We start from the raw sequence: 26,571 nt of genomic DNA on the forward strand, positions 1-26,571 counted from the left end.
ATATGCATGGGTAATTTTTCAGCATTGACAATTGTAAAACCTTTTGTTCCAATGATGAGAACTAGGTAATGAATGAAATTAGATTTAATTGAGGTCTAGTGGTAGGTTTGGGGTACAGGGAGTCAAATAGAGCTCCCCTGCAACCCCTTTGGATTCGGCGCAAAGATACAGAGTTAAATGAGGTCTAGTAGCAGCGCAGAGTCCTCTGTAAAGGAATTTATAGACCCCAAATCCTGGATTAATAAAAGAGGTTTATTTTTGTTTGGAAGTAAGGTTAAAGGTAGAAGATGCCAGAGCCAGGGCTGGCACCAGGCAGATAGGAACCCTTGGCATAGCTGTCATATGCTATGTTTGGGGCTCCTGCAAAAAGTGGGCTCCAGGGTTCCCCTTTTTATAAAGGGGGCTTTTGGTAATCTTGAAGATGGGTAGAGTCCCAGGTTGGCTCCTGGCTAGTTTTGGCCACAGTTAGAATTTGAATAGAATTCAATGGGTTTTTAGATAAAGAGGAAGCTGTTTGTTGGGGAAACCTGAGCAGGTGGGGACTGGGACAGCCCAAGTTAGCTCAGATCAGATGGGGGCTGGGAATTAGAAAGGAATCTTAACCCACATCACCAACTTTCCCCCTCCCCCCCAGACCAATACATGTTAAATATGTTAAAGTATAAATTAAATACAACATATGTATACATGTCCAAACAGTTGTTTTGCTGTACAAAAAGAATCGGATTTTGAAATAGTGTACAATTAGCCTGTGAAGGAAATACAAAATGCAGGTGGACAAAGGTAGAAGGATTGGGAATTCTATGTAGTGGTTCATAGTCATCTCCCAGAGTTCTCCCGCTGGGTGTGGCTGGTTCAGTTCATTACTGCTCTATTGGAACTGATTTGGTTCATCTCATTGTTGGAGAGGGACACGTCCATCAGAATTGATCATCATATAGTGTTGTGACTGCGTTAGTACCTCGTATACCTTAAAGTCAGGATAAGCAAAAGTCTTTATTCTTGATCTTTTGGGGTCCCTGTCAGGGGACTAGATATAGGAATCTCTACACCTCCTTTGTGTCTCTCAACCAACAAAGAATGATCCCCTTCTCCTACTCTACCCTCTGATCTATCTCACCCTTCTCTGTCCATACCCACAGATGGAGCCAGCACAGAATAATGGAACAGGGTCATCCTTCAAGCATATGCTAATAGAGTATTGTCCAATTGGTAATTAGCTTAAAGTGCTCAGTTATCTCCATTAAGTGCATCTGCTCAGTTCTAGCCCTTTACATATAATGATCTCCTGGTTCTGCTCATTTCACTCAGCATCAGTTGATGTAAGTCTCTCCAAGCCTCTCTGTATTCCTCCTGCTGGTCATTTTTTACAGAACAATAATATTCCATAACATTCATATACCACAATTTATTCAGCCATTCTCCAATTGATGGACATCCATTCATCTTCCAGTTTCTGGCCACTACAAAGAGGGCTGCCACAAACATTCTTGTGCATGTAGGTCCCTTTCCATCTTTAAAATCTCTTTCGGATATAAGCCCAGTACTTATACTGCTGGATCAAAGGGTATGCACATTTTGATAGCTTTTTGAGCACAGTTCCAAATCGCTCTTATGATTAATCTTAATAGAGTTTCTTTAAATGTGAAAAACAAGACTGTGATTCTTCCTTTACTGTTCTGTATCCCTGGGCTCTGTCTCTCTTTGTCACTGTCTGTCTCTGTCTCAGTCTCTCTCTGTGTCTCTCTGTCTCACTCTGTCTCTCTGTCTCACTCTGTCTCTGTCTCTCTGTCTCTGTCTGTTTGTCTGTCTGTCTGTCTGTCTGTCTGTCTTTCGCTGTGTCTCACACACATACATAGTCCTCTATTTATATGATATTTTTGTTTTCAAGGTGACTGCTTTACAAGACCAAACATCTTATTATCTTCAAGTTGCATCAAGTGTGCAGAAAGAGGCAGAAGCCTGGGAGAAGATGGAACCCTTAAGAGAAGTACAGGATGCACTGAATATCCAGCTTCAGCCTATGAATGCTCAGATCAAGTGTGGGTCTTTAGAGCCTCAGTTCCTACAAGAAAGAGGTGAGGAGCAAGGGGAAAGGAGAAAATGAAGGGAATCTGATGAAGAAATGGAGGAGGTTTTTCAGTCAGAATAGCATCTGGCTTCTCAGTTTCTTGTCTACAATGGTTAAGAAGTAGTGTGATTTACAGGATTTGCTATCAAAGGACATTGATTTAAGTGCTAGCTTTGCCAATTCCTACTAGTGTAATTTTGGGCAAATCATGTAACTTGTCTGGATCTCGATTTTCTCTTCTATAAAGTGAAGAGATTGTAGTAAATTATCTTTCAAGTCCCTTTTCATTTAAAATGGATGCGTCTATGAAGCAGTGGAGAGATTTTATATTAAAGACCAGTCATCTCAGGTGTTTTGGTATTTTGTAAATTAGGTCAGAATTGTCACCATCTTTAACTTTTCAGGGATAAGAGAAAATTATTCTCCTGATTGAATTATCCACAGAAAATTTTGCTTTTTGTGGTTTTATTGACAATCTTAAAAAGCTGTTATAGGAGCAGCTAGGTGGTACAATGGGTAGAGCACCAGCCCTAAAATCAAGAAGACCTGAGTTCAAATGTGACCTTAGACACTTAATACTTCCTAGCTATGTGACCCTGGGCAAGTCACTTAACCCCAACTGCCTCAGCCAAAAAGAAGAAAAGCTATTATAGTATATTTGGTCTGTGCTTTGTTGACAAGCATTTATTAAGGCCCTACTGATGGCAAAAACTAGGCATGGACCCACACTTAACACCACATACTAAAATAAGATCAAAATGGGTCCAAGATTTAGGCATAAAGAACGAGATAATAAATAAATTAGAGGAATATAGGATAGTTTACCTCTCAGACTTGTGGAGGAGGAAGGAATTTGTGTCCAAAGAAGAACTAGAGATCATTATTGATCACAAAATAGAAAATTTTGATTACACCAAATTAAAAAGGTTCTGCACAAACAAAACTAATGCAAATAAGATTAGAAGGGAAGGAACAAACTAGGAAAACATTTTTACAGTTAAAGGTTCTGATAAAAGCCTCATCTTCAAAATATACAGAGAATTGACTCTAATTTATAAGAAATCAAGCCATTCTCCAATTGATAAATGGTCAAAAGATATGAACAGACAATTTTCAGATGATGAAATTGAAACTATTTCCACTCATATGAAAGAATGTTCCAAATCACTACTGATCAGAGAAATGCAAATTAAGACAATTCTGAGATATCATTACACACCTGTCAGATTGGCTAAGATGACAGGAACAAATAATGATGAATGTTGGAGGGGCTGTGGGAAAACTGGGACACTGATACATTGTTGGTGGAGTTGTGAAAGAATCTAACCATTCTGGAGAGCAATCTGGAATTATGCCCCAAAAGTTATCAAACTGTGCATACCCTTTGATCCAACAGTGCTACTACTGGGCTTATATCCCAAGGAAATACTGAGGAGGGGAAAGGGATCTGTATGTGCCAAAATGTTTGTGGCAGCCCTTTTTGTAGTGGCTAGAAATTGGAAAATGAATGGATGTCCATCAATTGGAGAATGGTTGGGTAAATTATGGTATATGAATGTTATGGAATATTATTGTTCTGTAAGAAATGACCAACAGGATGAATACAGAGAGGCTTGGAGAGACTTACATCAACTGATGATGAGTGAAATGAGCAGAACTAGGAGATCATTATACACTTCAACAATGATACTGTATGAGGATGTATGCTGATGGAAGTGGATTTCTTCAACATAGAGAAGAGCTAATCCAATTCCAATTGCTCAATGATGGACAGAATCAGCTACACCCAGAAAAGGAACACTGGGAAATGAGTGTAAACTGTGAGCATTGTTTTGTTTTGTTTTGTTTTGTTTCTCTTCCCAGATTATTTTTACCTTGCGAATACAATCCTTCCTTTGCAACAACAACAACAAAATTCGGTTCTGCACATATATATTGTACCTAGGATATACTATAACATATTTAGTATGTATGAGAATGCCTGCCATCTAGGGGAGGGGGTGGAGGGAAGGAGGGGAAAAATTTGGAACAGAAGGGAGTACAAGGGATAATGTTGTAAAAAAAAAATTACCCATGCATATGTACTGTCAAAAAAGGTTATAATTATAAAAATTGGGGGCAGCTAGGTGGCGCAGTGGATAGAGCACCAGCCCTGAATTCAGGAGGACCTGAGTTCAAATCTGGTCTCAGACACTTAATACTTCCTAGCTGTGTGACCCTAGGCAAGTCACTTAACCCCAGCCTTTAAAAAAAAAAGAAAAAAAAAGAAAAAAAATGATAAAAATTAATAAAAAAATCTAGTAAAAAATAAATAAATTGATTTACCAGGTTGAAGGTAAATGAAGAACTAATTAAGAATCATGAGTATAATAGAAATCATTTCTCATTGTGACAGTTTGTCAGGCAACAAGAAAACTACTTTGAAATTTCTAGAATAAAATATTATGGTGAACCTAAAAAAAAAAAAAAAAAAAAAAAAAGACCCTACTGTGTTCCATGCATTGTGCTAAGTACTAAGTATATAAAGTAAGTAAAAAAACCAATCTGTCCTCTCAAGAAGCTCAATCTAATGGGAAAGGCAACATGCAAATAACTTTGTACAAACAAGATAGTTTATATGGCATGAACTGCGGTAATCAACAGAAGGAAAGCACTGGCTTCTTGTAGAAAACGAAGGCATAGAAATCAGAAGATAGAGTTGGGAAGGGGGAAACTATTTTAGTCATGGGAGATAGCCAATGAAAAAATGCAAGGAGTGGGAAATTCTTTGTTATATTTGAGGAAGAATAAAGAGGCTAATGTTACTGGATCACCAGTCTGTGCAGGGAAGTAAGAAGACTAGAGAGAGAACATTGTACACAGAAACAATAGTTTGTTGACAATATAGTCAACTATGAAAGACTTAGCTGCTGTTACTGTTGATCAATACAGTGATCTCTGACAATTCTAAAAGATTTGTGATAAAAAAATACTGTCTACTTCCAGAGACAGAACTGATTAACTCTGAGAGCCTATTGAAGCACATTTTTTTTTCCTATTTTTTTTATTATCACTTTTTATTTACAAAAGATATGCATGGGTAATTTTTCAACATTGATCCTTGCAAAACCTTCTGGTTTTGCAACTTTTCCCCTTCTCCCCCCTAGATGGCAAGTAATCCAATACATGTTATTTTTTTTCTTTTTTATAGCTTTTTATTTATAAGATATATGCACAGGTAGGTTTTTTTAGCATTGACAATTGCAAAATCTTTTGTTCTAATTTTCCCCTCCTTCCCCCATCCCCTCCCCCAGATGGCAGGTTGACCAATATATGTTAAATATGATAAAATACATATTAAATACAATATATGTATACATGTGCATACAGTTATTTTGCTGCACAATAAGAATCAGACTTTGAAATAGTGTACAATTTACCTTTGAAGGAAATCAAAAATTCAGGCAGATAAAAATAGAGAGATTGGGAATTCCATGTAGTGCTTCATACTTCTTTCCCAGAGTTCTTTTGCTGGGTATAGGCAGTTCAATTCATTACTGCTCTATTGGAACTGATTTGCTTTGTCTCATTGTTTTCAATACATGTTAAATATGTTAAAATATATGTTAAATTATACACTCACACACACACACACGCACATATTTATACAGTTTTCTTGCTGCACAAGAAAAATTGGATCTAGAAAGAAAGAAAAGAACCTGAGAAGAAAAACAAAAATGCAAGCAAACAATAACAGAATAGAAATGCTATGTTGTAGTCCACAGTCAGTTCCCATAGTTCTCTCTCTGGATGTAGATGGCTCTATTCATTATTAAACAATTGGAACTGGTTTGAATCATCTTTTTTTTTCCACTTTATTTTTCTTGCTTTTTTTTTCCCAACATGGCTATTAAGGAAATATATTTTTTATAACTTTTCAACTTTGCGTATATAATTTGTATCATATTGCTTGCTTTCTCAACTAAAGGAAGGGATTGAATTTGGAACTGAAGATACAAAAAAATAAAAATAAAAACCATAAACAAAAAATATCAGAAAAGGGGGAAGAGACCAGGTTATTAAAAATGTTTTAAAGCTAGATGGATGATTTTCATGCTTTGTCCAGGAGGAGCCACTGGAATTTATTGAATAGATTAGTGTAATAGATATATGCATTAGGAAGATCAATCTGACAACTTGAGTGGAGGATAGATTAGGGAGGAGAGAGGCTTGGGAGAGGGAGATCCACCAAAAGGTCAGTGCAATAATTTAGACATGAAGTGTTGAAAACTTATTCCAACATAACAGCAATGATTTTGGAGAGATAGAATCATGTACTAGATATATCATGAAGGTAAAAAGCATAGGTCTTGATATTCTTGATGGGGGTGAGCGAGTGAGGAGTCAAGGATGATCCTTGGGTTTTGAGCCAGGGAAGATGGTGCTTTGGGCAGCAGTAATGAAATTAGAAAAAGGGAAGATCTAGGGGGAATGATAATGAGTTTAGTTTTGGGCATTATGAGCTTAAGATGTCTGAGGAACATTGGGATGGCTAACAGGCATTTGGAGGTGAGACACTGAAGGTCAGGAAAGAGATTCGGGCTGGCTAGGTAGATTCTTGAGATCAGAGATGATGATTAAGTCACCAAGAGAAATAGTGTTGAGGAAGAAGAGAAGAGGGCGCAGAATAAAGCCTTGGAGGACGCCTGAGGTTAGTGATGACTTGGACAAATGTCCCACAAAGGAGATTGAGAAGGAACAGTCCGATAGGAGGCAAAGCAGGAGAGAGCATTGCGAGTAAAACCTAGAGAAGAGAGAGTGACTGACATTGTCAAGACCATGGAGTTCCAGAAGGTTGAAGACAGATCAGTCATTAGTTCTGACAATTAAAAGAACCTTTGTTACTCAGGAGAGAACAGTTTCAGTTGATGAGTTGATGAGGTCAGAAGCCAGAATGTAGAGCAGAATGCAAAGAGGAAATTGAGGCATCTGTTGTAAAAGAGCACCCCAAGGAGTTTAGCTAGGAAAGGGAGGAGAAATATAGGATGATAGCTTGTGAGAAGGGACATATCAAGTGAGGTTTTTTGAGGAAAGGAGACATGGACAAGCTGGCCCAGAAAAGCAGCCAGTAGACAGGAAAGAATGAGGATGGCTCAGGGGACAGTCTGTTACAGGAGAAAAGTAAGAATGGGACCCCTTCAGAAAGTAGAGTGGTGAGCCTTGGTAAGTGGAAGAGCTGTCTCTTCATGAGAGCTAGCAATAAATCTAATGGCAGAAGACATCTAAGTGGTCTGAGAGGAGGAAGGAAGGCAAAAGGAGGTCGTGACAATTGGCCTCAATTTTTTCCCTTTTTTTATAATGGCTTTTTATTTTTCAAAATACATTCAAAGATAATTTTCAGCATTTACCCTTTTTATTTTTAATAATTTAAAAAATTTTATTTTAATTAATTAATTTTTATTAAAGCTTTATGTTTTTCAAAACATATGCATGGACAATTCTTCAACATTAGCCCTTGCAAACAAAACCCCTGTATTCCAATTCCCTCCCTTTCTCCCATGCCCTCCCCTAAATGGCAAGTAGTCCAATATATGTTAAATATGGTATAAATATATGTTTAATCCAATTAATGTATACATATTTATGCAATTATCATGCCACACAAGAAAAAAAGAAGCAAAATAAAATGCAAACAGCAACAAAAAGAGTGAAAATTCAGTATTCACCCTTGCAAAATCTTGTATTCCAAATATTTCTCCCTCCCTCCCCACCTTCTCCCTCTCCTAGATAGCAAGTGATCCCATATAAGTTAAACATGTGTGATTCTTCTAAACATATTTTCACACTTATCAGGCTACAGAAGAAAAATCAGATCAAAAGAGGAAAAAAAGTGAAAAAGAAAAAAAAACAAGCCAAAAAATATCCAAAAAAAAAAAAAAGGTGAATATATTATGCTCTGATCCTCATTCAGACTTCATACTCCTTTCTCTGGATGTGGATTGCTCTTTCCATCCCAAGTCTAATGGAATTGCCTTGAATCACCTCATTGTTGAAAAGAGCCAAGTCTATCACCATTGATGATTGCAAAATCTTGTTGCTGTGTATAATGATCTCCTGGTTCTGCTCACTTCACTCAACATCAGTTCATGTAAATCTCTCCAGGTCTTTCTGAAGTCCTCCTGCCGGTCATTTCTTATAGAACAATTATATTCCATAACATTCATTTCCATAACTTATTCAGCCATTCTCCAACTGATGGGCATTCATTCAGTTTCCAGTTTCTTGCCACTACAGAGAAGGCTGCCACAAACATTCTTGCACATACAGGTCCCCTCTCCCTCCTTTTAAGATCTTTTTGGAATATAAACCCAGTAGAAACACTGCTGGGTCAAAGGGTTTGGGTATTTTTTTTTAAATTCATTTTTCTAAATTATCCCCTCCCTCCCTCCATTCCCTCCCCCCGATGACAGGTAATCCCATACATTTCACATGTGTTACAATATAACCTAGATACAATATATGTGTGTAAATACCATTTTCTTGTTGCACATTAATTATTAGCTTCCGAAGGTATAAGTAACCTGGGTAGATAGACAGTAGTGCTAACAATTTACATTCACTTCCCAGTGTTCCTTCCCTAGGTGTAGTTGTTTCTGTCCATTATTGATCAACTGGAAGTGAGTTGGATCTTCTTTATGTTGAAGATTTCCACTTCCATCAGAATACATCTTCATACAGTATTGTTGTTGAAGTGTACAGTGATCTTCTGGTTCTATTCATTTCACTCAGCATCATTGATGTAAGTCTCTCCAAGCCTCTCTGTATTCCTCCTGCTGGTCATTTCTTACAGAGCAATAATATTCCATAACCTTCATATACCATAATTTACCCAACCATTCTCCAACTGATGGACATCCATTCAACTTCCAGTTTCTAGCTACAACAAAAAGAGCTGCCACAAACATTTTGGCACATACAGGTCCCTTTCCACTCTTTAGTATTTCTTTGGGATATAAGCCCAATAGCAGCAATGCTGGGTCAAAGGGTATGCACAGTTTGATAACTTTTTGGGCATAATTCCTAATTGCTCTCCAGAATGTCTGTATCCCTTCACAACCCATCAACCATGTATTAGTATCCCAGTTTTCCCACATCCCCTCCAACATTCATCATTATGTTTTCCTATCATTTTAACCATTCTGAGAGTTGTGAAGTGGTACCTCAGAATTGTCTTGATTTCTGTTTCTCTAATCAATAGTAATCTAGAACATTTTTTCATATGACTAGAAATGGCTTTAATTTCTTCATCTGAAAAATTATTTGTTCATATCCTTTTTCCATATATTTTAGAAATGATGGCCTCAGTTTTTCATTGAAATATCAGCCAAGATTCTCAATTGAGAGTCAGGGTCCAAGAGTCACTGGAAATTTGAAGAGGGATGAAGTTTTAACTAAGATGATGTTTGTGAATGGGATAGTGAATTAACTTAGGAAGTCTAAAAGTAATCCCTTAGTGTAGTGAGGGCCCGATTGAGGTTATGTAACATAAATTTGAGGCATCTAGGTAGCACAGTGGATAGAGCACTGAGCCTGGAGTCAGGAAGCCCTGAATTCAAATCCTATCTCAGATACTTGCTGCATGATCCTGGGCAAGTCACTTAATGACTGTTTGCCTTACTCCCCCAGAGAATGAAATGGCAAACTGCCTTGGGATTTTTGCCAAGAAAGCCCCTTATGAGGTCATAAAGTTAGATCGATAACAGACATAATTTTGTAGTCAACCCAGGCATCTTAGTTCCATGATTTTTTCCACCTTCATTTAGCAGTGGGAGTGAAGGCAGAGATGGAAATCTAAAGCCAACCCTTAGATAGGTCAAGATTAGTGATAAGATGAAACTTCAAAAGATTTGAGAAAAGAGAGAAGCTAATCTGGTTCACCAGGAGATCAAAATGAGTGAGGCATCCTGAGTTTCTCTCCTTCCACCTCCAACTTTCTTTATGCGTTGTCAATCCCTTGAGAGCAGGGATTGTCTTATCTGTATGTATTTGTCATCCCACCATTTAGCAAAGTGTGTTCTACTCTGAAGACTCTTAAATTCTTATTGACTTGGGAATCAGGCAGATGTGGGCATTAAATTTTCCCACCTACAAAAGGCAGGCCTTTGAGCTAGGGGCACTTTATTAAAGGGTCCATGGTCTTATTTTTATATCGATGTCTATCTATGTATATATCAAAACAGCTATTCTAAATACAGACTAATTCCATCAGTTGACATATGACAAAAAAGCTAAAATAAGCAGAATAAGATGTCAGCAGGTAATGAGTTGGGTGACACAAGGAATATCTTGACACAAGGTGTCTGCTTAGGTTAGGCAGGAGATGATCTAAGTTATCTCAGTCAGTGATGTAAGTGGTCATAAGATGATCATCTGCTCCTGTTGGATAAGAGAGAATGGTCTAGAAGTACAAAATATCGGAGCATTTCCTTTTTTTATTATAGCTTTTTATTTACAAGATATATGCATGTGTAATTTTTCAGTATTGACAACTGCAAAACCTTTTGTTCCAATTTTTCCCCTCCTTCCCTTCCCCCCCTTCCCCCAGATGGTGGGTAGACCAATACATGTTAAATATGTTAAAGTATAAGTTAAGTACAATATATGTATACATGTCCAAACAGTTATTTTGCTGCACAAGAAGAATCGGACTTTGAAATAGTGTACAATTAGCCTGTGAAGGAAATAAAAAATGCAGGCGGCCAAAATAGAGGGATTGGGAATTCTATGTAGTGGTTCACACTCATCTCCCAGAGTTCTTTTGCTGAGTGTAGCTGGTTCAGTTCATTACTGCTCTATTGGAACTGATTTGGTTCATCTCATTGTTGGAGAGGGCCACGTCCATCAGAATGGATCATCACATAGTATTGTTGTTGAAGTTCACAACGATCTCCTGGTTCTGCTCATTTCACTCAGCATCAGTTCATGTAAGTCTCTCCAGGCCTTTCTGAAATCATCCTGTTGGTCATTTCTTACAGAAAAATAATATTCCATAATATCTGTATATCACAATTTATTCAGCCATTCTCCGATTGATGGGCATCCATAGTTCTCTTTTTGGATGTGAATGGGATTTATTGGGATTGCCTAGATCATTGAATTGTTGAGAAGAACCAGGTTCATCATAGTTGATCATCCCAGAATTTTGCTATGTGCAATGTTTTCCTTGTTTTTGCTTCTTTTACTTGTTTTGCTTGTTTTACTCAGCATCAGTTCATGTAAATCTTTCCAGGCCTTTCTAAAATATGCTTGTTCATCATTTTTTATAGAACAATAAAATTTCATTATTTTTCTTTCTTTTTTTTCTTCTTTTTTTTGCAGGGGGAGGGGGAAAGTTTAAGTGACTTGCCCATGTCACACAACTAGGATGTCTTAAGTGTCTGAGGCTGGATTTGAATTTGGGTCCTCCTGACTCCAGGGCTGGTGCTTTATTTACTGTACCAGCTAGTTGCCCCCTATTATTCTCATATACCATAACTTACTCAATTATTTCCTAGTTGATAAATGTTTACTCATTTTCCAAGTCTTTGCTACCACAAAAAGAGCTGTTACAAACATTTTTGCGCATGTGGATCCTTTTCCCTTTTTTATGATTTCTTTGGGATACAGGCCCAGTGATGACACTGCTGAATCAAAGAATATGCACAGTTTGATAGCCCTTTGAGCATAGTTCCAAATTGCTCTCCAGAATGGTTGGATCATTTCACAATTCCATCAAAAAGGCATTAGTGTCCCAGTTTTCCCACAGCCCCTCTACTATATATCATTATCTTTTCCTGTCATCTTAGCCATTCTGAGAGTTGTAAAAGTGGTACTTCAGAGTTGTCTTGATTTTCATTTCTCTGATCAATAGTGATTTAGAGCATTTTTTCATATGATTAAAAATGGCTTTAATTTCTTTATCTAAAAATTGTCTGTTCATATCCTTTGACCATTTATCAATTGGGGAATTACTTGTATTATAAATTTGACTTGGTTCTTTATATTTATTAGAAATGAGGCCTTTATCATAAATACTGGTTATAAAATTTTTTCCCCAGCATTGTTTTCCTTTTAATCTTGGCTATATTAGTTTTGTTTGTGTAAAACCTTTTTTAATGTAATGTAATGTAATCATTTTGCATTTCATAATGTTTTCTAGTTCTTCTTTGGCCATAAATTTCTCTCTTTTCCAAATCTGATAGGTAAACTATCTCTTGTCAACTATATCATTCTTAAAGAAAAAAACCAAAACAAGCCCTATTTCAACATTCTAGACTTGTGATCTGTTTTCCAAACTGCTTATTTCATTCTTTCTGTCCAGATAGTTTGTAGTATACTCCAATGACAATATCAATGCTGTTTTAACCTGCCTTTGTTAAAGAAAAAATATTCATAATGTATATTCTGTGCTTTTAGTACAAATCTTCAAGAAATAGTTTAATATTAAATATAATATCCAAGCCATTTTGCCACTAGTTGCTGAGGGATGGGTCAAAAACCTAATTAATATAAATTCTCCTGTTCTAAGTTTTACTATCCTTAATCCTTTTCCTTAAGAAAGGCTTTGACCTAACCTTCCTTAAACTTGTTTTTCATCTTATTTCTCTTCAAAAAGGAAGGTCTGAAAAAGCTTTCTTTCTTCCTTCCTCTCCTCTCCTCTCCTCTCTCCTCTCCTCTCCTCTCCTCTCCTCTCCTCTCCTCTCCTCTCCTCTCCTCTCCTCTCCTCTCCTCTCCTCTCCTCTCCTCTCCTCTCCTCTCCTCTCCTCTTCTTTTCTTTTCTTTTCTTTCTTTTCTTTAAATATATGCTCTCGCATTTCTCTGTGTCATGTTTTCCTCTTTTGGTTTCTGGATTTTCTCACCCAAGTGTATCTTGTTAATGAACCACTCTCCCTCTTCCCCCACACACACATACTCCCCCCACCTCCCACTTTGCCCCAGTCTCTTTTCTGTCTTGTTGCTTTCTGATAAGATGTATGTACCCTTGTAGAGCCTATGGCAGACCTTGGTCTCATCCAGACAAGCTTCACTAGTACCTGAGAAGTCAAATTTGCCTCCTGGAAGTATGGGCTGTAATCTGCCTGGCTTTGTAGTTGTTCATAAGACAGTGGAGACTATGGAATTTTTTCCTCCTCTTTTGGATTTTTTTTTTCTACGATATTCTGGTCATTTTTACTTCTTCCTAAATTGTAGTTAATCTCCTTGGTCTCTAATTAATCAGCAGTTTTCTCTCCCTTCTTTCCTCTTCCACTTAAAGCTCTTTTGATTAGATTTACAAGAAATAGGGCATCTGTATACTTAGTAATCCTTGTTAGATGTATGTACCCCATTCCTGCTCATCTAGTGACAGCTGCTGAACCCCATGAGCTACCATGAATTGTAGAACTGAAGGGTTTTCATGAATGTGTTCTAAGGTATAGGACTGAGATGTCCCTATTTGCCCAGTCCCACTGGCATGGCAAACAAGCATTCGTGAAGTCTTTACTATATGCTAGGCTGTGCCAGGCTGGGGAGAGAAATACAAACACAAATACATTCTATGGTGGGTAGGGAATGGGGAAGAGAACACAGAAGCTTGGAGAGCAAGCCAAGTGACCCTGCTAGGGTACAGGTCTAGGTCCAAAAAGCCTTTGGAGGAGCTTTCCAGGAGAGAAGGAAACTGGCATGGTGGAGGGATGTTCCCGGGTGAGGAGGCCCCAAGGTTAGCTGGCAGCTGAGGCATGGTAGGCAGAGACCAGAGCATCAAGGGCCAGCTGGCCTGGGCTTCTCTCTATAATGAAGGCTCTAAGAGGAGCTTGGGAGTGGAAGAAGGAAGCTGGTATGGGAAACAAATATTCTAGGGTAAGAAGACTTCTGGGCAACTACAAATGAATGGAAGTTCCAGTCAGCATATGAAGAAATGGTCTGGTCACAACATTGTATTTTCTCCTTTTTTGTTGTTTGCTTACTTGTTTTTTTGTTTTTTTTTTCTTTCACCTTTTCCCCCTTTTTCAAATGATTTTTCTTGTGCTGCATATAAATGTGTAAATGTGTTTAGAAGACTTGCACACGTTTAAACTATATTGGATTACTTGCTGCCCAGGGCATAAGGGAGGTGGGAAAGGAAGGAGAAAAATATGGACCACAAAGTTTTGCAAAGGCGAATGTTGAAAACCAACTTTGCATATTTTTGAAAAATAAAAAGTTGTTATTAAAAAAAAAGAAAGAAAAAAGTCATGAAATGGAAACTGATTCATTATCCTTACTACCTCTCTGTTCAGTCTCTTGTCTTACATCCCCTCTCCCCCCCATATTTCCCACCCTTGGAAAGTTCATTTTCACCAAACTCCAGTTTTTTAGTTCTAGTTTGTAATATTATTCCTGATTCACATTCGTATTTTCTCTCCTCTTTAATGTTTTGTTGATAATCTTTTTTTCGTCACACTGTTTCTAAGTCCTTCACTCTCTACCCTCCCTTGTAACTTTAAGTATGCAGATGAGCAAAACACATTACACTGCCCTTGCCTAACAATATGTGGCTCATTCCATGTCTATTATTTGCCAGCTCTCTGCTGAGAAATGCATGCCTTTATCAGCCATGCTCTCAAGTTAGGTCATTCTACTGCTCAGAGTTTTGAAATCCTTGAACATTATTTTTCTTTACATCTTGGTGATCATGTAAATTGTTCTTTGGAGTTTGCTTCATTCTTTTTTTTTTTTTTTTTTTTTTTTTTTTTAATTTTAGGCTGGGGTTAAGTGACTTGCCCAGGGTCACACAGCTAGGAAGTGTTAAGTATCTGAGACCAGATTTGAACTCGGGTCCTCCTGAATTCAGGGCTGGTGCTCTATCCACTGCGCCACCTAAATGCCCCCCAGTTTGCTTCATTCTTTATGAACTGTTATTTATAAAAGGCTTCTCAAGATTTTTCTGAGTGCTTCATATTGATGATATTCTATCATTTTCATGTGATGAGTACCCACTTCCTTCAAATTCTTTGTTATAATAACATGTACATTATAAAAATATGTTATAAATATTTTTATATGAGACCATTTCCTCTGTCTTTGGTTTCCTACATTCCCTGATTTTTTTTTTCGTATTGTAGACTGGTTCATTTTTTTTGTGCTATACTGTCCTCTCTGCCAAATAAATACCTCTTGCCTGACTCTCTCACTTGGCACCTATATTTTCACTCTTGTTTCCTGTTGCTATTTCCTCTAGATTGAGATGACTATTTGTAAAAGCCCACTGAAACAGGTATAGACTGTACGCATTTTTTACACAGAATAAAATTTAATTTTAACTACTCTGTTTCTAAGAGGCAATGTGATTTTGTTGAAATGTTGGTGGATTTAAAATCTGGATTTTCGTCCCAGCTTCACAACCCACTGATTGTGTGACGTTGATCAAGTTATTTAATCTCTCTTGGCCTGTTTCCCCATCTGTAAAAAAGGAAGTTGGAATAGATTGCCTCTAAAAACTCTTCCCACTCTAAATCTATGATTTTATTGTTGAAGTTGGGAAGGGGATTCCAAAAGTTTGAGGCCATAGACCAGTGTTGCCAAGTGTCTCAAAAGAATTTGCAGGCTTGAACCCATTTCCTGGTCAAAGGGCAAAGTTTTATTGTAATTATGACGCCATCATAAGCAGACTAAATTCCAAGAAAATTTTTAAAAGTCCTAAAAGAGAGGAGACAGCTTTATCCAGCTTTCTATCACAAACATGCTAATTCTATGGCCCAGATGTAGGGCGAGGGCCAGGGAGTGATCTTCATCTTTGGATTTTGTTTTTCACTGACCAGATTTATCAGTCAGCAGTGAATTGAAGAATGGTCTATTCAGAATCAGACAAATTGTTGTTCTTAGATTGGGGATGTGGGAATTCTCTTAGGCAGACTCTAAAGCCAGAAGATTTAGGATTACTGACTTATTGTTAGAACAGAAGAACCCCGCCTCCCCCCTCTGCCCCTGTCTAAAACAAGGGAACCTCAAAATCATCGTTATATTATTATCCCCTCTTATCCTTTTTTTCCTATTATATAGAAATAGTTGTAATAACCACAACAGGTAATTCATATAAAAGACCTTGGAGATATGAAACTTTGTTAATATTCCTTTTAATAAGGATCCTTTCTCCCAGCATACATGACATTTGTATTTTCTATTGATCATTTCAGATTTTGAAACTTGTACCAAATGGTCCCTTCCAAAGCAGGAATTTTCTGAAGAAGGGGAGTCACAGGAGAGGATATCTGGAACCCTCCCAATGGATGTTCCCAAGAGAACCAAGATTGGAGAAACCTTTGAATGTGAAGGCACTTTGGACACGCAGCAATCCCTTTCCCAGGATGGAAATTTTATGGTAGCAACCTTCTCTTCTGGAAAAATTCCTTTAGGAGAGAATGGTCATAAATATGAGTGTCTGACTAGTTGCCGGATGAACTCAGATCTGGTTATACATACAGCAGAGAAACCCTACATATCTGCTACAAATGACCAAAACTTTAAACAGAATTCGTCTTCTAATGTGCATCAAAAAGATCCAACTTTCAAGAAGCCTTATGAATGTAATGAATGTGAGAAAACCTTTAAACAGAACTCAGGGCTTAGAAAACATCAAAGAATTCATATGGGAGTGAAACCCTACAAATGCACTCAGTGTGGGAAAGCATTTAGACAAAGCTCTGATCTTAGGAAGCATCAAAGAATTCATACAGGAGAGAAACCCTATTCATGTGGTGAATGTGGGAAAGCTTTCAGGGGAAGCTCAGACCTTATTCAGCATCAAAGAATTCACACTGGAAATAAACCTTATGAATGTAGTGAATGTGGAGAAGCTTTTAGTAGGAGCTCACACCTTGTTCAACATAAAAGAATTCATACTGGAGAAAAACCCTATCACTGTAGGGAATGTGGGAAAGCTTTCAGTCAGATCTCTTCCCTTATTCAACATCAGAGAATTCATACTGGAGAGAAACCCTTTGGATGTAATGAATGTGGGAGAGCCTTCTATCACAGCTCTAATCTTACTCAGCATCAGAGAATTCATACTGGAGAGAAGCCCTATCAATGCAGAGAATGTGGGAAAGCCTTCAGGCATACATCTGGCCTTGTGACTCATCAGAGAGTACACACCAGAGTTTAACCTTATACACATTTTGAATTGAGCAATCTTCCTACATCTTTGCTGTTACTGAATATTAGAAAATGCATCCTGCTGTCAAAATCCCCAAAAGTAATTGTGAGCTCCTCAAGGACAAAGCCTATGTTTGTCTTACTATGTGTGGTTGTCACCTGAGTTCCATGTGCCTATGAAACCTTTCTTAAGGTTTATATTATGATTTTAGTAATCTATGTTTCTTGCTATTTGGTATTTGCTGTTGTTTTTGTCAATAGTTACCTTACAAGGAAGAGTGTGTAGTATTTTTGTCTTTTCAGAAAGGATGGAATTCATATCCCAGGAAAATGAAGGTTGCACTTCAGAGGATCAAGACAGGCTTTGGTGGTCAGTGCCCTCTCCTCAGGATGTATAATATAAATGATAACTGAGTTCTCTGAAATGAATTGGGGACAACTTTTTAATAAAGTCTAAGTAGATAGTTATTGGTCTAGAAGATAGTAGGATGCCAGCTATTTATGGTTCACAGTGATTTTGATCTCTAGGAAGAAGAGTGTGGATCTTGAGTCAGATAAAAATGATGTTCAGCATAATAAATAGTCCTGATATCAGTTATTGATTACTAACTCCTTTCTTCCCTTAGCTAGAAATTATCTTGTACCATGACCACTCAGGCCTTGAGGTCTCAGTCCTGAGAACCACATCCCTCAGTCTACCTGGCCTACTGGGACCTCTTACTTCCTTACTGGGCTTCTTCAGGGAGACAGTGATTAAAGTACTTCCCATTTTCTCTCAGGTTAATGTTGGAAAATCATGATTTAGAAGAGGAGTTACTGCTCAGTTACTGGCTCAGTTCCAAAAAGTAGGTACCCCCATCTATGGATAGTCTAGGTGCCAGTTCTAAGAAGGCAGCTTCTTTGTCCCTGGAAATCCCAGTTGTCCATGGTATTGTGGGTTTGGCTGGCGTGACTTCATTTTTTTTTTAAATTTGTGACTCTATAGACTTTTCTATACTATGGTGTTTGAAAGAGATTTTTCTTTATACCTTTCTTTGATCAGCCAGTGCCCTAAAAGCTGTTGCTTCAGAGAAATGGGTCTTAGGAGTGCTGTGTGTATGGATGCATTGTGAGTACATGTTTATCTTTGTTGCCTACCCAGTATTTTTTTCCTTTGTGGCCTCCTTTCCGTAGCTTGCCATAAATAGTTGCCCTTATCCTTACTCCAAATAAAGCAGAATTTGCTTTGGGATGGGTGTGTGTATTAGTAGCTTGAATTGTCTCCAGACATCAGAATATGTTACTGCCTTTCAATCCATCCTGTTGGGGGATGTTGCCCTGAGAATTTAGAAGAAGGTGCTGGTAACCTATCGGCGGAGCTCAGCTTGGACAAGCTCAAGGATAGGCCACTAGTGTGGATACATTGGCAACTGAGCAGTCCTGAACTCGGCTGTGGAGCATCCCTTCCACTAACTTAGGGAACTGGCATCATGGCCATTTTGTGATGGAGTAGTCAGCAGTCTCTGGATGTAGAACTATTTCTTTTAGGTCAGTTAAACAATAACATTAGCACTTGTCTAGGATATGAAGATATCAAGCCGTGAGCCAAAATAAAAATACTAAAACCCTAAAAGGATTATGACCCCATTCCTCAATCATTATAAATTCTTATTCTAACAACGGTGTTTTTGATAGTGGGATACAGGATTGCTGGCAGTTGGAGTATATAATCAGGACTGTGAAGCCTAGGATTGAGATGGGAGGTAAGGCAGTTTAATTCTAACATCTATTAATCTAGCTCCTGGGCATAAAATGTTTTAATATGTATTTTATTTTTATTTCCTTTTTTGGAAAATTTTTTATTCATTTTAAACAGAGAAAAGAAAAAAGAATATTTCCATGTATTCAGCAGACAATAAATTTCCATCTCAAGAAAGACTAATAAATACTACATATTATTTTTAAAGTTACCCAGCTTTTCTCTGCCTCCATATATGTATTCTTTTATTTTTTGTTGTACACTTTTTGTTTTATTTTTTCTTCTTCTCTCACCCGAAAGAAGTATATACATATATACATTTATCTATAAACTTACACATATATACACATATGTGTGAGACTGTGCTATGTACATTCCACTTGTCATCTCTTTCTCTGGAGGTGGATAGCATTTTCCTTCATAGGTCCAAGCCTTCCCATGGTTTTTCTAAACTAGCTCATCATTTCCTACATCACAGTAGTATTTCAACACAATCACATCGTATTTAAGATCGTCCATCCAAGTTTTCCCTCCAATTTTCTGCATTCCTTCTGCTCTTGGTTACATTGGTTTTATTTACACAAGAAAATTTTAATTTAAAATCATGAAAATGCTCTCACCTTATAATATAACTTAAGGTCTGATACTACTGAATTTCCTTCCTTTGCTTTTTTTTTTTTTTGTATTTAGTATTTTATATTTTTTCCCAGTTAACATGTACAAGCAATTTATAACATTTTTTTTTTAGAACTTTGAGTTCCAGATTCTCTCTCTTCTTTCCTTCCGATCCTCTTTTATTGAAGAAGCAAGGAATTTTATAAAGGTTATACATGTATAGTTATGCAAAATATTTTCATAATAGCTGTAGTTTAAAAAGATAGACAAAAAACCCCAAGAGAAATAAAGCCAAAAATATGTTGTAGTCTGTTTTCAGTCACTATCAGTTCTTTCTCTGAGGATGGATAGTATTTTTCATCATAAAAGTCCTTTGGCATTATCTCGGATAATTGTATTGCCAAGAGTAGCTAAGTTGTTCACAGCTGACCATCTCACATTATTGCTGTTACTTTGTACATAGTACATTTTTATTTTACATCAGCTTAAATAATTCCTTGCAGATTTTTCTGAGGGTATCCTGCTCATCATTTTCCCCTGGTATTTCTTCTGACCTTTCTTTTGTTTTTTAATTTATTAGTTTTTGACATTTATTAGATTTTTATTTCCATTTTTCTCTCCCTTCCCTTATCATCTCCAAGATGGCAATCAGTCCGATATAGGTTATACATTAGTCATATGGTGAAAGAAGAATCAGAACAAAAGAGAAAAACCATGAGAAAGGGGGAAAAATGTGGAAATAATAGTATGCCTCGATCTTCATTCAGTTTCCACAGTTTTTTCTCTGGGTTCAAATGGCATTTTCTGTCCCAAGTCTGTTGCAATTGTCTTGGATGACTTTATTTTTTCTTTCAGGTGTATAGTATTTTATGCTTTTCCAAGTATACACCATACATGATCTCATGTGATCCTCAGTGTAACTGTGAATCCAAGAGAGCAGGAATTGTAATTTACATTTCATATATGATAAAATGAAGTCATAGAAATGATGTAGTTAGTGGCAGTGCAGAGAGTTGTGGGAACCCCTTCTGGTCGGTGCAGGTTCAAAGTGAAAGAATTCATGAATCCAAAAAGTTTGACTGGCAAAAAGAAAGTTTTATTGGCACTGAGAAGTTAGCTTTGCTAGGAAGACTGACTTCTGAGTGACAAGGTGTTGGCAGAGAAAACAAAAGGTTTTCACTGAGAACAAGGTCTCTTCACAGCAGGCAGGAGTCCTGGCAGGCAGCTGTGCCAAGGAGAGAGGTTCCTTGACAAGGCATAATCCTGCTTCAGACATTCTGCAAAAATATGAGTTTAAAATTGTGTTTTTTATAGGAAATCTGAGAATGAATTTTCAATTGAATGAGATTCTTTCAATGTTGTCACTGGCTAGGCCTAGTCTAGGCCTAGATTTACATTGAATGAGACCACTTAAGTTCCAGCTACTAGGAGTGGTCCTAGACTAATCTTAATGAAACCACTTAATTTCTCTGAAGAGTGGGTCCCTGTCAGAGGAAAGTTTCAGGGCTCACCCCAAAAATCAAGAAGGACAGTTTCAAGGAGGACAGTTTCAGGATTCACCCCTGTCAGAAAAATTCAATGATTTATCCCCAGGCCCAAGGTTATTAGATGGTGGAAGTTGTAATTAGAAGCTTAAATATAAATCTTCTGACCAATATCTCCTTATACATGTTGAGGTCACAAGTAGATTTTCTTTTTAAAAAATTTTTGTTTTGAATTTAAGAAATAAAACTAACACTTTCAAAACTTGAGTAGAAAAAAGATTATTTTTTGTGGAACTGCAAATAAATTCTGTACAACTTGCTATTTTTGAAAATATAATAAAGTTATTATGTAGCTTCCTTTTCCCCCTATTTTTTCCATCTATATCCCCACCTTAAAGATAATTATCACTAGGCAAATATGTTTGTATGTGTGTGTATGTGTGTGTGCATAATATATATATGTATGTATTCACACATATAAGTAAAAAATCCTTCTATATATCTATTTATCAGTTCTTTCTATGGATGCAAGTGTCCTTTGTAATTAACCTAGGTATTTTTAGTAGTCAAAATGATTTCTTCACTCAGTCCTTTTTAAAAAATATTCAATAGTATTTTATTTTCCAAATACATGTATAAGATAGTTTTCAACATTTGTTTTGGCAAGACTTTGTGTTTCATATTTTTCTCTCTCACTTTTCCCCTCTCCAAAACAGCAAGTAAACTGATATAGGTTAAAAATGTTCAATTCTTTTTTTTTTATTAAAACTTTTTATTTTCAAAACATATACATGGATAATTTTTCATCGACCTTTACAAAATCTTGTGTTCCAGATTTTTTCTCTGCTTCCCCCCTCCCCTAGATGACAAATAATCTACGTTAAACATGTTAAAAAATGTTAAATCCAAGAGATGTATACATATTTATACAATTTTTGTGCTGCACAACAAAAATCAGACCAAAAAGGGAAAAAAAATGAGAGAACACAAAATGCAAGCAAACAACAAAAAGAGTAGAAATACTATGTTCTGATCCACCCTCAGGCCCCACAGTCCTCTCTCTGGGTGTAGATGGCTCTCTTCATCACAAGATCATTGGAACTAGCCTCAATCATCTCATTGTTAAAAAGAGCCACATCCATTGATCTTCCTATAATCTTGTTCTCATACTCATTTCACTCAGCATCAGTTCATGTAAGTCTCTCCAGGTCTCTCTGAAATCATCCTGCTGATGGTTTCTTATAGAATAATAATATTCCATAACATTCATTTCCATAACTTATTCAGCCATTCTCCAATTGATGGGCATCCACTCAGTTCCCAGCTCCTTGCCACTACAAAAAGGGCTGCCACAAACACTTTTGCACATGTGAGTCCCTTTACCTCCTTTAAGATCTCTTTGGGATTTAAGCCCAGTAAAAACACTGCTGGGTCAAAGGGAGCCCTCACAGTTTGAGAGCCCTTTGGACATGGTTCAAAATTATTCTCCAGAATAGTTGAATCAGTTAATAACTCCACCAACAATGTATCAGCGTCCCAGGTTTCCCACATCTCCAACATTCATCATTATCTTTTCCTGTCATCTTAGCCAATCTGGGAGGTGTGTAGTGGTACTTCAAATTTGTCTTAATTTGCATTTCTCTGAACAATAGTGATTTAGAGCACTTTTTTCATGTGACTTTTTCATATGGTTTCATTTCTTCATCTGAAAATTGTTCATATCCTTTGACTATTTATCAGCCATTCGGCTTGAGTTCTTATAAATGTGAGTCAATTCTCTATATTTTAGAAATGAGGCTCTTTTCAGATCCATTATGTAATTCTTTTACACATATTTCCATATTTATCATATGCAAGAAAAATCAGACCAAAAAGGGAAAAATATATGAGAAAGAAAAAAAAATGAAAATACTATACTTTGATCTATATTCAATCACCATAATTCTCTCTCTGGATACAGATGGCATTTTCTTGGATCACTTTGTTTCTGAGAAGAGCTAAGTCTATCATAGTTGGTCATCACACAAGATTATGTGTATAATGGTCTGGTTCTGCTCACATCACTCAACATAAGTTCATGTGAAGCTTTCCAGCTTTTTCTGAAACCATTTTGCTTATATTTTATAGAACAATTATATTCTATCACAATCATATGCCACAGCTTCTTTAGCCATTCTTCAGTTGATAGGCATCTCTTCAATTTTAAATTCTTAGCCACCACAAAAAGAGCTGCTATGAGTATTTTTGTACATATAGGCTTCCTTTACATCTTTTTTTCCTTTGTTTCTTTGAAATTCTTGACTTTTTCTTATTCTAAATGAACTTTCCTAAGTAAGATACTTTTTTATAGTAATTTAATTGGGATAACATTGAATAAATTTGAATTGAATTGAATAAAATTGTAATTTTTTATTATATTGACTTTACCTACCCCTAAACAATAATTTTTACTCCAATATGATACATATTAACTACTGGGTGAATCCAGACTGGCCAAGGCTTTCCTCCAAAGGAATGTGATTTTTTTTCCTGCAAAGAGACTAGGTAAAACATGAGATAAGAGTAGGATTTGAAACTGAAAAAGGCAAGGGACCTATAAATCTCACTGAGCCTAAGAGTCTGGCCCTTTAGAAATGCATCTTACCTATATTGGGTTGAGAATCTTTACTACAATATCCATGACAAATTTCTGAGGACCTTTGGTCTGATGTCTATTTCTACTTTGGTTCATCTCTAATGACCAAACTGATTAAACCTGATCCCTTTTCCCTATGATAGGCCTTCAGATACTTGAAGACAATTATGTTATTTCAGCAGATCTTCCTGCTGATCCTCTCCAGTTTTCTTTTTCAGGTGCCCTCTTCTGGACATGCTATATTTTACCTGGGTCCCCTATTGTGTCTTCTTGCCTCAGCAGAGGAAGGAGCTTAGGCTGGCAAGCCTTCATCCTTGATCTGACAAACCTATGCTGGCACTTGGAGTTGAGCATAACGCTCTAGATGTGGTCCAGTAGCAAAAACTTTACTCTCTTGATCCACGCTGATCTTGTTAGTAAAGCTTAATACAGCATTGGCTTTTTGGACTGTTATCACTGTGCTGACTCACTTAACTTGTGGTCCACTGGAACCTCAGATTTTTGTGTGTGAGAATTAGTGCTTCCTCTTCATCTTATTTGACTTGGGTGATTGTTATCTTGACAAAGGCCATTTCGTTAAAAAACCAAAAAAAAAAAAAAAAAAAAAAACCCAAAAAACAAAAAACTTGCCCAACAGGTTAGTCCTCTGCCATCTACAAATTTGACAGCCGTCCCATCATTGTCTTATTAGAAAATATGTTTAAGAATGTTTAAGAATTTAAATGTTTAAGACAATGTTTAAGAATTTAAGACCCAAAACAAATAGCTGATGAGACAGACCAATGGGCATTAATAGATCATTAATGTCTTCTCTTTGGACTGATCAGATCCACTTGATTATACTATTACATAGCTCACAATTTACCATCTTTTCTCCAAAAATAATGTGAGACCCACTGTTAAATGCTTTGTTCAAATCCAGCAATTCTAGTAAACTGCATCTACACCACCCCTGATCTACAAGTCTAATTACTTTCAATGGAGACAGTAAGTTTAGTCTGGCAAAGTTCCATTTATTCTAGATGAAGCTATTCTGGCTTTTAGTGATGTTTGCTTTTCCTTTTTAGTGCTTGCAAACTGTCCTTCTAATAGTGTTTTAGAGTATTATTAAGAAAAAACCAAGCTCCCAAGGTGATTTCTGCAGACTCCAGTCTCATCTTTTTTGAAAATCAGGTAAATTTGTTCTTTTCTTGTCCCATGGCACTCATTTACAATTTTGCAAACAGGTAAAAATCATTGTTGTCATGAAAATTTAGGGTAAGTTCTGGTGAATGTAATCATAGGACTTATTAAAACATTTTATGGTACTGCCCAGCACAAAAAGTTTGGGCAGATTTACAATAATTTAGTCAAAGATGGAATCCCTCCAAAAATTATGCCCCTCCCTTGGGCAATTTGCCATCTGGTGACTCAGATAAACAATGTGAGTCCTGGTCAAAGGCATACTACCTCTGAAACCTGAGTTTATATAAGTTCTTTGGACAAAATGCTTGCTGGGGCAGCTGTTACATCGCTAGTGGGGTGATAGGGTCAGGAAACATGGGCCAGTAGTAAAAGTAGAGTTTCTAAAAATTAACCAGGAAGGCCAACTCAGGGTGAAAAAGATAGAATTACAACTGCATCAGGCTAGCTTATGGAAATTTCAGTGGCCAGTTCTAACAAGAACTTTGTGCAGTTCAGGTTTAATCTTATTAGTATTGTGTAACAGGTTTCAGGCCTTCAAGAATAGAGTCTGCTGTCCATTTGGGGATCCATTTAGTTGTACTCCCAAAATGGTAAAAAAAAAAAAGGCAATTGCATAAAAACATTTCTAAGAATTATTGAAAAAGGGATAGGCTGCATAACAGACTACTGTGAGAACAAGAAATGATTTTATAAGCAATAAAGTCAGCTATCAAGGAGCCATTCAAATTAAATACCTTTTTTTTTTTTTTTTTTTTGCTGAGGCAATTGGGGTTCAGTGACTTGCCTAGGGTCATACAACTAGAGTGTTGAGTGTCTAAGGTCATATTTGAGCTCAGGTCCTCCTGATTTCAGGGCTGGTGTTCTATCCACTGAACCAATTAGCTGTTCCTTTTATTTAAGATGAGACTAGACAATTATATCAAAAATCATGGGAAATTGCAGTAACTCTTGTACTATTAAGTTGCACTTTTTAAAAAAGGTTCCCTGCTTCCTAAAAAGAGTATTCAGGAATTTACAACTAATAATCTGCCCTGGAAAAAGCAAGCTGCCTTTGAGATTTTGATATGCAGAGCTTCCCAGAAACAGAACTTTAATAGGTATATCCTTGGAAAAAATCACCACTATGAATGACAATAACAATGTAAATTCTATGTTGGGTTAGCCAAGGCTATCGTATTCAATTTTTAAAACTTCAAAAAAATTCTCCTTGTGTAGAATGGCCAGAAGAAAAAAGGTCCAATTTGCTTTCAACCACTTATGTCAATTAGCACAAACTAGGCTCTAAGCATACATTCATATTATGAAGAGTAAAAATATGCTCCTGGAGTACAGAAACAGTTTCATTTGTATTTATATTTTTTAAGCTTGTTATTTTTAAAATATATGCACAGTTTTCAACATTCACCCTTGCAAAACCTTCTGTTCCAAAATTTTCTCCCTCTCTTCTTCCCATCTCTTCCTTTAGACAGCATGTAATCTAATATATTTTAAACATGTGAAATTCTTTTATACATATTTCTACAATTACTATGCTGCCCAAGAAAAATCAGATCAAAAAGGAAAAAACAAAAAGCAAGCAAGCAAACAACAAAAAAAGGTGAAAATACTATGTTGTGATCCACATTCGGTCCATAGTCCTCTCTCTGGATGCAAATGGCTCTCCATCACAAGTCTATTGGAATTGTTCTGATTCGCCTTATTGTTGAAAAGAGCC

The 26,571-nt window shown here is 36.8% G+C and overlaps 1 protein-coding gene across 6 annotated transcripts in view; it reads left to right on the plus strand.

Moving 5' to 3' along the window:
* The window catches only part of LOC141549777 (zinc finger protein 165-like), a 41,020-nt gene extending 22,224 nt beyond the window's left edge, over positions 1 to 18,796 (plus strand). For all 6 annotated transcript variants that reach the window (XM_074279678.1, XM_074279677.1, XM_074279681.1 and 3 more), the window contains 2 exons: positions 1,892 to 2,078; positions 16,243 to 18,796. In XM_074279678.1, the coding sequence (XP_074135779.1) occupies positions 1,892 to 2,078; positions 16,243 to 17,210 (1,155 nt within the window). In that variant the 3' untranslated portion in view covers positions 17,211 to 18,796. The remainder of the gene's footprint in view (positions 1 to 1,891; positions 2,079 to 16,242) is intronic.
* Positions 18,797 to 26,571: the final 7,775 nt, after the last annotated feature.

This window comes from Sminthopsis crassicaudata, chromosome 1 (genome assembly GCF_048593235.1).
Source record: "Sminthopsis crassicaudata isolate SCR6 chromosome 1, ASM4859323v1, whole genome shotgun sequence".
Lineage (NCBI taxonomy): Eukaryota > Metazoa > Chordata > Mammalia > Dasyuromorphia > Dasyuridae > Sminthopsis > Sminthopsis crassicaudata.